The 12,905-nt window shown below is 36.2% G+C and overlaps 1 protein-coding gene across 2 annotated transcripts in view; it reads left to right on the forward strand.

Moving 5' to 3' along the window:
* Positions 1-12,183, forward strand: part of pspc1 (paraspeckle component 1) — a 32,960-nt gene extending 20,777 nt beyond the window's left edge. The window contains exons 6-9 of one of the 2 annotated variants that reach the window (XM_016501961.1): positions 165-270; positions 5,883-5,940; positions 7,434-7,564; positions 11,035-12,183. In XM_016501961.1, coding sequence (XP_016357447.1) covers positions 165-270; positions 5,883-5,940; positions 7,434-7,564; positions 11,035-11,235 — 496 coding nt within the window. In that variant the 3' untranslated portion in view covers positions 11,236-12,183. Of the gene's footprint in view, positions 1-164; positions 271-5,882; positions 5,941-7,433; positions 7,565-9,170; positions 9,337-11,034 lie in introns of those variants that run through there. The other variant, XM_016501962.1, reaches the window with a different exon arrangement.
* The last annotated feature ends 722 nt before the right edge of the window (positions 12,184-12,905 follow it).

Here is a 12,905-nt window from a genome sequence, read left to right on the forward strand (position 1 = left end):
CATTATTATTAGTTTTGATTAGGTTTTCCAACCCGAAATGAAAGCCTGCTAATTAGTTGGAGTACAAATCAAGTCAAATAAACTTTCCTTTGGAAATCTAATTATAACCATGACTGGATTCTGAGCATGTGCAGTTTAACTAAATGTGAGTTATGTTTGCTTAGGCATGAGGAAGAGAGACGCAGACGTGAGGAGGATATGATCCGTCATAGAGAGCAGCTTGACGTGAGACGCCAGCCAGAGGGATTCAAGCCCAGCTTCATGGAGAGTGTGAGTACAGGGAAAATGCTTCACATTCTCTCTGATATCTAGCAGGGTTCCAGACTGACTGTGGGTTTATGAAGTGAGATCACTTTTTCCCTGGTCTTTTTTCACATATAAGCGATCATTGTACTCAGGGTGTCCTTAAAAAGTCTTAAAATGTCTTAAATAACGTTTTCCTAATATAAGGCCTTAAAAAGTCTTATCTTAAAAAAAAAACCTTACTGTAATAATATTCAGAACTATTCAGAAAAATTGTTTGTGAGTGCTAAAACACCTTTTATTGAAACCAAGCTGCTGACACAATTTGTTTTCTATTTTTGGATATTTATGACATAATATATTAATACAAGCCTGCCTCCACAGTCACAGATCAAGGCCTACGTCTTCATCATCGTCTCGTTGGCCCACATATTTCTGATATCTCAGGTACAGCCAGACGTTCTTTGTTGCAGAACCATTTATTGTTGTATACTTCACATTAGTAAAAAAAATTAAAATTATAATCACTGGAGCTGTCCATCACAAATCAGTGCACTGTCACCAAAACTCCCATCAATGATGCTCGTGTAGAAAATGTGCAAATGTAGCTAATTCACGGAAATAATGTCAGGACTACAAATGAGAAGTTTCAGGTAGTGCTGGGCGGTATGACCAAAAATTTATATCACGGTATTTTTCAAAATTATACCGGTTTCACGGTACATGACAGTATTATTTTTTTTTCATGCATGACCGGGTGTTAACCATATTTTCTACTGACTGAGAGAGGAAATACTGCAGTATATGGACTTAGAATGCCCTATTTTACTGTCATGATGAGTGAATATTGTCAAAAAATGTGTGTGTGAGACGCGGGAGCTGATGGCAGGGGGCGGTGGATATTTGTGGTGGTCAATGTGGATATTGTGGATGAGTTCTTCTGTGTCATCACGTTCTATTAGTTCTACAGCTTCAGTTTCTGAACTTTCACGCTTAGTAACACATACAGCTGTTCCCTCACCGCAGTGCAACAGTGAAAAGGGACCCCTTTCAAACAGTGTCGCGTTCCCAACGTTGTTTAAGCAACATACACCGGTATTGCAGTATTTTAAAAATTCATATCATAACAAAAATAAACACCGGTATTCGGTATGAACCGGTATACCGCCCAGCACTAGTTTCAGGCAATTAACTCCCTTTGGAAAACAAATTTATTACACACTAAAGGAAGGATAAAAGAAATTGAACAAAAAAGTGTATTAGGTGCCTTTTAAAAATGTGTCAAAAATGTGTGGTTCTTTTTAATGTCAGGCAAAAAGATTCACAAACAGAAGGAAAGAAGAGGCTGTGGGCTTTACTTATTTTCTCTAGAGAATATAATATGAATTTCTGTAGATATTTTTCATGTAATAGATTTTTTTGAAAAAGTACAAACGTTTTCACGGGAGCACTGTGAATGGCACATTGATTAACAAGAAAATTTTGGAAATTATTATTTTCTGAATTTTTATAATTATTGCCTCTGCTTTTTCTTAATGTTGGCTTATTTTTTCAGACTCTATTGTGTGACAGATAATCCCAAACTGTAATTCAGTTTTGATGTGATAAGGCCTTGATATACTTAAGCAAAATCAATACAATGTTCATTTGGAGTTCATGTTGGTGGTTCGAAACAGCTGTTGAACACCTTTGAACTGTCTTTGGTTCATAATTACGTAACTGAAAGATGCTTAGATGCACCACCTCCTTTGACATGGAAATCTTTTCAGCCTTATTTTTGGACATATTTTTTAAAATTACAATCATCTCATCTAAAGATTTCCTCAGTCAGTGTGTTTGTGTTTTTACTGTTTATATAATTAGCTCTAACAATAGCTTTCAGCGCAAGGAAGCTTCGATTTCAAAATATGAATTTAATTGCTTCTAACTAAAAACAATAACTATTAATAACAATTAACTAAAAAAAACTGTCAATAATAAAAAAGAACAAATACATTTCAAGCAGTAGCACAAATAAACCTTTCGGCCAAATTCGCTGTTTTGAATTCAAAATGGGTTATTTGTGTGATTCGTGTAGATCCGCTGAGTCGGACAAACAAACGGAGTTGCTAACTTTCTTACAATGACAGCTGTCAGTGTGAAAACCTTGTCCCAAGATGTTTTTGATCAATTTTGGACACAGAAGGACCACCATTCAAGTGGGACTTAAATATGCCATAGAGGGATATATAAGATTTTAAAATAAATACGGTGGGTAACAAGATTTGGAAGCGAGGGTTTACCGATCACAATGCAAGCAGGAGAAGCCTCATTACGGTCGTCACGATCACTGATAACAACATCCAGGATTCATGTACTGCAGGTTAAATTAATTTACATTTAACCAGTTTAATATGTAGAGGCACTGAAATGTAGACCTTCGCTTGTGTTTTTGACCTACACTGTACATGACGTGAGAACAGTTAGCTATTTAGGTTTGTATGTTAGCATGGACTCGTTAACTTTAACGTTAGCTAGTTTTAGCCAGAGATACCTTGCTAAAGCACAAGATGACATTAACATTCTGCTTGAGCAGATGAAAACTGTAAGACGAAAACGTTCATCCAGAAAATGAACGTTTTTGTCTTCATTGGGATTGGGGGTGAATGCTTTGGGACATTTTGCTCTGTTTTGTTTGGGTTTAGGAAATGTAATAAAATAAATTCTATTGCCCATCCTCTCAGGATACCTGGAATCAGTGTTATAAGTACCCCAGGCACTTCGCTTTTCCATTTTTATAGCATAAACACCATCAAACCGATGCAAGCTTCAGATCTTCCAATGTTTCTCTATGGCACTGAAACCTACAGATGTCTGAGTCCCGCCCCCGTGCAACTGATACTCGACTGCCATTGGCTCATCTGCATTCGAGGGAGGGGCTTACTGACAGGTCAATTCTGTGCCCGCTCAAAGTCACCCGCTTTCAAACGCTCCTGCGTGTTTTTGTGTGCGTGCTCTGGTTACGAATTACAAAACTAAAAGTTTCTATTTACAGTGTGTTTTGCAGCGTTGAGTATTTTTGTTTTCGCAAGTTTACGTAGTCCTACACGCTCACAGATCTTCCTATTATAACAAGAAAAAAGAAAGCATACATGATGTAAATAAGATATTCATTGTGTAGTTGATACTAGATTTTAAAAATAGGTCTGTTTACCTGGCCATAGACTCACACAACCCATCTTGTTTTACCGGACTGGATAAATCTACATTCAAGTAAGTAAAATGCCTAAAATATAATTTTTTCTGTGATTAGTAATATGTCTAGTTCATGTAGTTATTGTTGAATGCGTTGATCATTTTAGATTTTGAGCTTATGTCGGTGTTATAATTTTACAACACTGGTTGAAAGGGGTAGCAAAATTTGCCTGTGCACCTTGCATTACATGGATGAATTGTGATATATAAAATACTAATAGAAACTGTTTTGATCATTCACAAGTTTTAAAGGTGGGGTAAGTGATTTTTCAAAAACGCTTTAGAAAACTGATTTGGGCCGAGTAGCAAAACAAACTTGTAGCCAATCAGCAGTAAGGGGCGTGTCTACTCATGATGTGGAGGAGAGAGAGTTCAGTGCACAGGACGGACATTAGCGAGCCAAGCGACAGAAAGATAGAGATGGCGGATAAAAAACAAAAGAGGAAAACATCTGCAGAACAAAAGAAGGTTATTAGCATAAGCAAAGGGCACAATAATCTATCAGACAGTATTGTGTGAATGGGTTAATTCTTTAAAATGAATTAAGTATGATTGTGATTAATTTGCATTGATATTATTTAGCCTGGAAAATAATCAGTGGGTTTTTTCCATTTCAGAATGTCACCATCCAAGAAAGACCCGCCTCGTTATATGTGTGTGATATCACTGATGCCGTCCAAAATATGAACGGTGACTTTGAAATGGACTCTGATACAAGAGAAGAAAGTTTTAAAGTCATGAAGAATGTTTTAAAGCTTTCATTCAGTTCATCAGGTTTTGTAAATATAATATGAACATTTTTATAATAAATATATTTTTTCTTTTTTATAAAAATTTATTTTTTATCATTATTGTGTGATGATTAGTGTGTAGTGTATACGTATATAGACTATTGTTATGGGGTTACAGAGTCATTACACCCTGCAAATGAGCCTTTAGATGTTCTCTGCATTTGTTCATACAGTGAGTAAAATCACTGTATTTCTGCTCCCCAAGAGCCCAACATTGCAATATTACAACAATTCCCTAAAATGTCAAAAACGTAAAATCCCATTTATTTCTGCATTAGAGGCCTCCTACAATAACATTTAAAAGGTGAAAAAAAATCACACTTTTTTTTCTATATTTGGGCCTTTGATGATTAAAACACTCAATGTGTCGATATGTCCTGGGTCTACTAAAATCTTTGGAGCATTTTTTGTTTGTTAAAGGGGGCATAACACACACCGTTTCACCCAATCTCATGTTAATCTTGAGTACCTATAGAGTAGTACTGCATCCTTCATATCTCCAAAAAATCTTCGACTTCGACGATTCTCTCCGGAAAAAGCCGAGCTCCTGGAGGCGTGTCGTGGGCGGAGCTAAAGAGTGACGAGCACTTGGGTGCCGAATGCCAACAAAACAGACATTTGATGCCGTTTCACTTACAGTCTGCAGTTCTGAATCATGGCCCGGGATCTTTTATAGCTCGACCGCTCCATCTTTCAGTATCAAACGATGTGCAAATCCAGCGTCGAACTGGGCCTTGTTTATAAAACGTTCGTCAACAAACACACTTGTGAAACTCCGTTGCTGCTCCGGAAAAACAAACTGTATCCACTGTTTACATAACGCTGGGTTCTTTAGGAAGCTGAACAAAGTTATCTTTCCCTTACAACCAAAAACACACTTCTTTGGATGGAAGACATTCTTCCTGAGCGAGTCCCGTGCAACGCTGCCGCCGGATGAAGTGCGTTGATGGGCACGATCTCGCTCTTGTTCTGGTCGATGCGGGCGCGTTCTTCCGGGAGAAATGCCCATATAAGGAGTTCCACCCTCGTTTACGTCATTAAGAGCCACGATCGAAAAAAACTCTCCGAAACTTGTACGAACCCGGAAGTAAGGTTTTTGGCACAGAAATACTGTCATACGTCCAAATTGTTTTTTGAAACTTTGTTCCATGCTTAGCATGAGAATCCAACTCTTTAACAGTGTAAACAACTCTGAATACTTTGTCCATGCTTAGCATGAGAATCCAACTCTACAACAGTGTAAACAACTCTGAATGCATGAAACAGCATTGTACCCCCTCCTTAAACACAAGTTTTTGTTTTTTAAAGTGACAATTAAGCAGCCAGCGGCTGACAGCGACTTTAACACGTTTTATCAATTTAGCCTTCTCTAATCAACACTCGACTTGCCCACAATAAAATCCATAGATATACAAATTGCGCGCTGTTAGGTGCATATCCAAGTGTTTGTGCGGAGTGTGGAAGCTAAAGCGTGCTTTAATGCAGACTGTAAAGTCTACTTTTATTTGTGTACACTCTCTAGGAGTTATAAATATGCACAATTTGGCATATTTTTAATGTTTCTAGTTCTGTGTGAATTGAGACTCACAATTAAAATGTCTCCTTCACTTTCAGAGAGAACAGGAGATGAGAATGAATGAAATGGGAAGCCGTGGAGCCATTAATATGGGAGGTATGATCATACTGAGACTCCACATGCAATTGGAAACAGCTGTGTGAGGTGTCTTTTATATTTTTGGGGCAGTGCATCACTTGCATGTGCATTTAAAAGTGTAGCTTTGCATCTTAAGATGAGTCTTTTGTTTGGTTAGTTAAACTGAAAAATTCTTATTCTCTTTAAACTTAATTGAATAATTAAATAATATGTTAAATAAAGGGCCCCCATGGTGTTTTTTCTGTAAATCTTTTATTTTTATTTGTTTTGTTTTTTTATTTATTTTTATTTTTCCTGTCTTGGTTATTGAGTTTAGGATGCCATCATGTAATATTTTGATGCATGGCTACAAACATCATCACACTTGCTGCCTGTTTAATATAGATTTCCAAGTTTGCCACATCAATTTTTCAATTCTATTTTGCTTTTAATAATTTTATTCATCTTTTATTCATTCTTTTTTTATAGTGTGTAAATTGTAGTGAAGTAATTTACAGTCCCAAATATGACCTTTTTTGATGATTTGGATGAAAACAACACACATTTACACATTACATCATATTGCAATAGGGGTGGGAATCACCAGAGGCCTCATGATACGATATTATTGCGATTTTAAATATATTGCGATATTCTGCGATATATTGCAATTTATTACCTTTTTCCAACTTCAAATAATGTCCCCAAAGGAAAACTTTGACAACATCTGTTTTAACTAAAAAGAAACATTTCTCAGTTTGTTTATCTCACTTCAGTTTTATTGCTGCAGTGCAAAATGGGATTGTGAAGCAGACAAACTGACCAACACTTTCATGAAAACCTGTCATAAATGTTGTATGCACCTGGCAAACTCAACTATTTGTATTAGTCTAATCTAGTCCACCTTAATTAAATGTAAACAGGTATGCACTGCTGTGCTACTACAGGTATTTTGAACAGTGCAACTTGAAATTGTACTAAAAAGTTGTGCAAGCCCTTCAGCAATTGGGGCAGTTGAAAGTAAATTACTGTTAAATTTAAATTAAATTAAATAGTCTTACATCTAGGGATGCGCCGAAATGAAAATGCTGGGTCGAAATGGAAACCGAAAATTCTGGATGCACTTGGCCAAAAACCGAAACCGAAAATGCTTTGTAATGATTTATTATTTTATTAAATAATATAAAGTCATTTTGTAAGACTTTTAACTCAATTTTAATGATACTGAATTTAAAAAAACACAAGCCAATAAAATAACCACACTTTTACTGAAAGTAACACAATAAAAATGGACAGAATTTATATTAATATTGGTAACACTTTACAATAAGGTTTATTATTCTACCAAATAGTATAATAAAAGATTGATACTTGGCGTCCATGTATCAATACAGTATTGCCGTGGAAAATATCGCGATACTATGCTGTATTGATTTTTTCCCCCACCCCTACTGCAATGCACAATAGTTTCTTTAAATCGTTCAGTGAATTAGCCCTCTCAGTGTATGTCGGATGTACTTTGTCTTACATAGATTCATTTAACCCTGTCGCTGCGGTTAGCAGTAACCCTTCACAGATGGGCTTAGCAGGCCGAGTTGGAGCCATGGGGCCTGAAGGATCATCAAATATGGGGACTCCCCTAATTCCAGATAATGGAGTGATGGTAATGTATTGATGTTTGGCATCATCTTATTGTACAGTTTGTTGTACAGCCATTTCTTTTCTTATCGGACTTAAGATCTTCATTTAAGGAGACGATCAAAATTACGAAAAGTCTGATAGATTTTCATTGAAGGGGTCAAAACTTTTGTACAATAAGTCCAGTAACTTTTGTACCCTATCCCGAGTCCAACTGGAGCCTGTGACTGTTTATTTTATTATTTTTTTCTCCTCCCCATTACAGCCTACTGTTGCAGCCATTAAAATAGTTCAGTTTTGTTTTTAATTCCAAAGATGTTATATTTCTTTCCGTTTCTTTATTAGGTAATTTAGAAAAATCTTTGGAGCATTTTTTGTTTGTTAAACACAAGTTTTTGTTTTTTAAAGTGACAATTAAGCAGCCAGCGGCCGACAGTGACTTAAACACGTTTGATCAATTTAGCCTTCTCTAATCAACACTCGACTTGCCCACAATAAAATCCATAGATATACACTTCAAGCATAATACAGTGTTAGTTTAAACGTTTAGCCTGGATAATTGCACGCTGTTAGGTGCATATCCAAGTGTTTGTGTGGCGTGTGGAAGCTAAAGGGTGCTTTAATGCAGACTGTAAAGTCTACTTTTATTTGTGTACACTCACATTATCAACAAAATCTTGTGCTTTAGTAAAATAAAGAAAACAAACAAGAATGCGCTTTCTGCCATCTCGGTGTCCATTAACTCAGGGTTTCCGCGGGTCTTAAAAAAAGTCTTAAATTTAGTTGTATCAAATTTAAGGCCTTAAAAAGTCTTAATTATGATTTCAAGAGGTCTTAAATTTGGGGACAGAATTGAGATATGGCTGAATGGGATGATTAAACTTCAAAAGGCTATGATTTCATGAAATAAACACGAGTGCTGCACGTTCAAAGTCCGATGCTGCTTTGTGTTCTGCAGTTACCGGGGAAACAGTTATATTTCTACCAAACGCTCAACCTGCTGGCAGAGAATGAATGAGCATTTTCAATAAAACTGTTGTTTTGTTCAGAGTTCAGACCAATGCAAAAATCGACCCATGTTTTTGCCCTGCAAACACGCAGAGCTTTAAATGTGAACTGGTGGATCGATAAGAAGACAATGCATTCTAAAAATCTAAACATAGGGGTGTGCAATATGTATGGTCTGCGATAATATCGTAATTGTTGTTTTAATGATGTGCGATTTGATATTATCGAGTATATCGCGAAAAGCAAACAAAACACACCTACAGAGTTCATAGTTTATAGTGAATCCTGCAGAAACCCTGTAACTGTGGAGCGCATCACAAAAATGAACTAAAACTCATCATATAGGCTACTTGCCTCATAGACATGAGAAATATATCTATAGAAGGCTTTATAGAAAGTCATTAACACTTTTGCCGGTGCTTTGCAGCAAGCTTTATGCTTGCGCTTGAGCGTGGAATAGGCTAGCTAGCCAATATATTAAAAGGCTCATTATGGTTTAGTATATATTTAAGTAATTAAATTAATATAAACGTGCGATCAGTTGAATAATGGCTTAAATTAACGACTAGAAAAATCTTTAGTCGGGACAGCCCTAATTTTAATCCAGTCCTCCTTTCTTCTAGAACTCTTCCATCTGCTCTGAAGGTGCGCTGGCTGCTGCTGCTGGCGGGGACACTAAACACAGAGCATCTTTTCCAGCACCTTAACTGATGAATGTCTAAAATATAAAAAGGAGAAGCCTAAAAAAGGCCTGATGCCCAGCCATGATGTGAAAATTTTACACCGGCCCTAGGGGTGTAAAAAAAACTGCAATTACTGTATATAGGAAAAGTACAATGATAATATGTATTCAATGTAATATTATTTGATTACAACAGTATTACATAAACTGCAGTAAAACTGTGAAGCAGCTGCAGGAGAAGCTTTTGTGCGTAACGGCACTGTACTCTCTTAGGTTCTTAAAGCTGTCCAGCACACACAGAAAAACACTGAGGTTATAATGTTTAGGAGCATTGGGCGGAGATTATTTAAATGAGTGACATTGTGATTTCACAATATCCAGAAGAAGCGTGCTGTAGTCTGAACGAGCTGTTTGCTGTACTTCTTGAAAAGTGTTTTCTGTTAAAGAGAATATCTGCCTTTGTAAACCTTGCAGATCGTTTTTATTCTCAAACAGTAACTTTACACACTAACTAAAGCTGAAATAGTGGAAAATAAGACCCCTTTAAACTGACTTTCACTAATAAAGCTTAATGACTATCATAGGAACATGCTAATAACCTACTAAATAATGCTAGCAACATCTTAAAACATGTTAACAACATGTTAAAACATGCTATCAGTGTGCTAAAAGATAATAGGAATCTGTTAAATCATGGTACCAATGTGCTAAATCACAGTAACAACATGCTAAAGCATGATAAAACCGTAGCAGTGTGTTAAAAGGTTATCAACATGCTAAATCATGCTAGCAATATGTTAAAATGCTAGCAGCATGTTAAATCATTTTACCAACTTGCTTAAACATTTTAGCAATGTGATCGAACATGTTAAAAACATTCTATTGACTAAAATCAAGCCAACATCAAAGTGTATGAACTTTACTCATCTGGTTTTATTTTTGTGATTGTATATTTGAGAACATTTTTTTTTACTGTTTTTCTTATTCTTTGACTTGTTTTTTTTATATGAATGAATGTAGGCATTTCGTAGTATATCACCATAGCATCTCACCCTTTATTTAGTGTAGTAGTAGGTTGTATTGTCAGTTATGTTATTGTTATCAGTGCTAAGCCAACATTTAGTAAGACGGACATTGTGCATTTTGGAGAGGGTGCACAGGGATGCATTTATATACTGTGCTCATATACTGGTACTCATATTAGTGAAAAATGGTCCAATAATATCCAATGATATTTGCACGACACTACCTTTGACCTACCTATGTTACAGCATAAAGAACCCCCAAAGCAGCAGAATACAAAACCGCAAAAGTCTGAAGTAAGTGCAGGTTAGGTGGCAATTTAAAGCCCTAATTAGTGAACAGAGCTGTTGTCGAGCAATACCACAGTTGACCAGTGGTACAAAGATTTACCACACAGCAGTTTTTAGCACACTCACTTAAGCCATCTTTATACTACAATTTAAAATGTACAATTTAACATGCAGCTATGTTATTTTTGTTTAGAATTAAGGTATCACTTTGTGTATACTTTGTGCATATTTTTGTATTCTTGTTGTCATTAAGATTTTGCAGGCTTTCTGTACTAACCAAATAATTCCTTCTTTTTGTTTTTTCCTCTTTTGGGTGTTCCTGGACTCTACTGCTTGTCCTATTCATCCACTGAACTTCATGGAAAAAAAACTGACTTTTTTGGGCTGTTTCTGCAACAACTAAAATATTATATGGTCATTATAAAATGGCAACATATTACAAACAAATGCTTGCTACAAATATGCCATACCTGTTTTGACATTTCAATTCAGCATAATGATCGGTTTTCTGAAGGATCGCCTCTTCAGATGGGTTCGTCTGTGGCTGGGCGATCTGGTGTTGACTCTCCTCAGCAGCAGCAGGTGGTTGGGGCAGGACCTGTTCCTGGTGTGGCTGGCCAAAGTGGCTTTACGAGAGGAAGCCCAGTGGGGGGAAACTTTGATGGGCCTAATAACAAACGACGTAGATACTAGTATTTCTTTTCTCTGGTAATTGTGCTTACACGTGTTCAGGTTGAAGCAGCTTGACTCATGATTACTGATATATTCTCTTTCTCATTGCTTTTTTCTGAAGCAGCATTTATGTCTAACATGGACAGAAATTGCATGAGTCTGGCCCTGTGTTAATGTGAAACACTGTCATAAATTATTAAATGTCATTGAATCAACTTGTACGTAACAAAATATCCTAAGCCATTTGTAGATTACTTACTACTACCATAGTTATGTTTCCTTTTTTAGTTAAATACTTGGTTAAGCCATGTTTTTTTTAAAGAATGTTCAGAAGTTTTCTGCTTTCTGTTTTAGAATGTCAGTCCTTTGAATAAAAATGTTTTAAGATAACTGCATTAGTGTTTGAGTCACAGATTTGAAATAGATTTCCCAGTTGTCACTATTGAGTAACATCATTCCACTTGATCAAGTCATGCGTCTGATGGCAGCAGCATCTTCCACTAATTGTGCCGGGCAGTGATGCACTGGGAAGTAGTTGTATTCTGTTTAAATAGCCTTAAACACAAAGAACTGGGTAATGCTGATCTTCTGGAGCACAGAGAAGGTCTTTGTAGTGTGGAACATGCAGATGAAGGAACCTTGAAGGTGAACGTTCTGAAGTTGGTGCTGAGGGCCCTGACAATATGAAACATGCAGATGTTCCTTGAAGAGAAGGTTTGTTTGTGAAGGGCATATGCTGTTGTTGTTGCTGCGGTCATTGTTTCCAAACTCCCCGAAGTTTCACCTTTCCTGAGCAGAAGGGATTTGCAAATGAGCAAACATGGTCTTTGAACATCTAGAGCACAACAGCTCTTTCCAGAATGTTGAAGCATTCTTGGAGGCTCTCATCCAGACCTCACAGGTATGATTTCATGAATAAGATGACAAGCATTCTTTTGTGTGGAGAAAAAAAGGAAAAAAATAAATCAAAGGGCATTTTAATATGTATTTTATATTTTTTTTCTTTGGTGTTATTGTGATTATTTTGATGCATTTTTTATGTAAAGCACTTTGAATTACCATTGTGTATGAAATGTGCTAAATGTGTCATTTTCAAAAATGCAGTCATTCTGTGGCACATCTGTTTTTGAGGGTCATGTGCCACTTACGGTTTTGTAATATGAGTGCTACTATATGTTGTTGATTTTGTAAATGGCCCGTTCTAAAATAAATAAATGACAGTGGTGGAATTTGGGTTCCTTGCCACCATCAACTTGGAGTGAGAATTCCCACAGCGGGTTGTTTGTATACATACATATATATATACATACATACACACATATATACATACATATATAATATATATATATATATATATATATATACACACATTACAAATAATGCGAGTTACGTAATCAGATACATTTTTTTAAGTAACTAGTAAAGTAATGTATTTTTTAATTTACAAGAAAATATCTGAGTTACTTTTTCAAAAAAGTAATGCCAGTTACTTTGTTTTCCCATTTATTGACTGACAAGTCTCCTGTCCCCATATTGGGAGAATATGTGCAGAGGAATTGTGTGCGCTGTGTGAACATGATGCTACTGTAGTTCTAGACTAAATGTAAATGTGCATTAATTCATCCCACTCACAAAAAACAGATTTAGTATTCATCAAAATGAATTAAAACAGTGAAATGCAAACTCAGAAT

The sequence above is a fragment of the Sinocyclocheilus anshuiensis genome, unplaced genomic scaffold, assembly GCF_001515605.1.
Source record: "Sinocyclocheilus anshuiensis isolate Anshui unplaced genomic scaffold, SAMN03320099.WGS_v1.1 scaffold326, whole genome shotgun sequence".
In the NCBI taxonomy this organism is placed as follows: Eukaryota; Metazoa; Chordata; class Actinopteri; order Cypriniformes; family Cyprinidae; genus Sinocyclocheilus; species Sinocyclocheilus anshuiensis.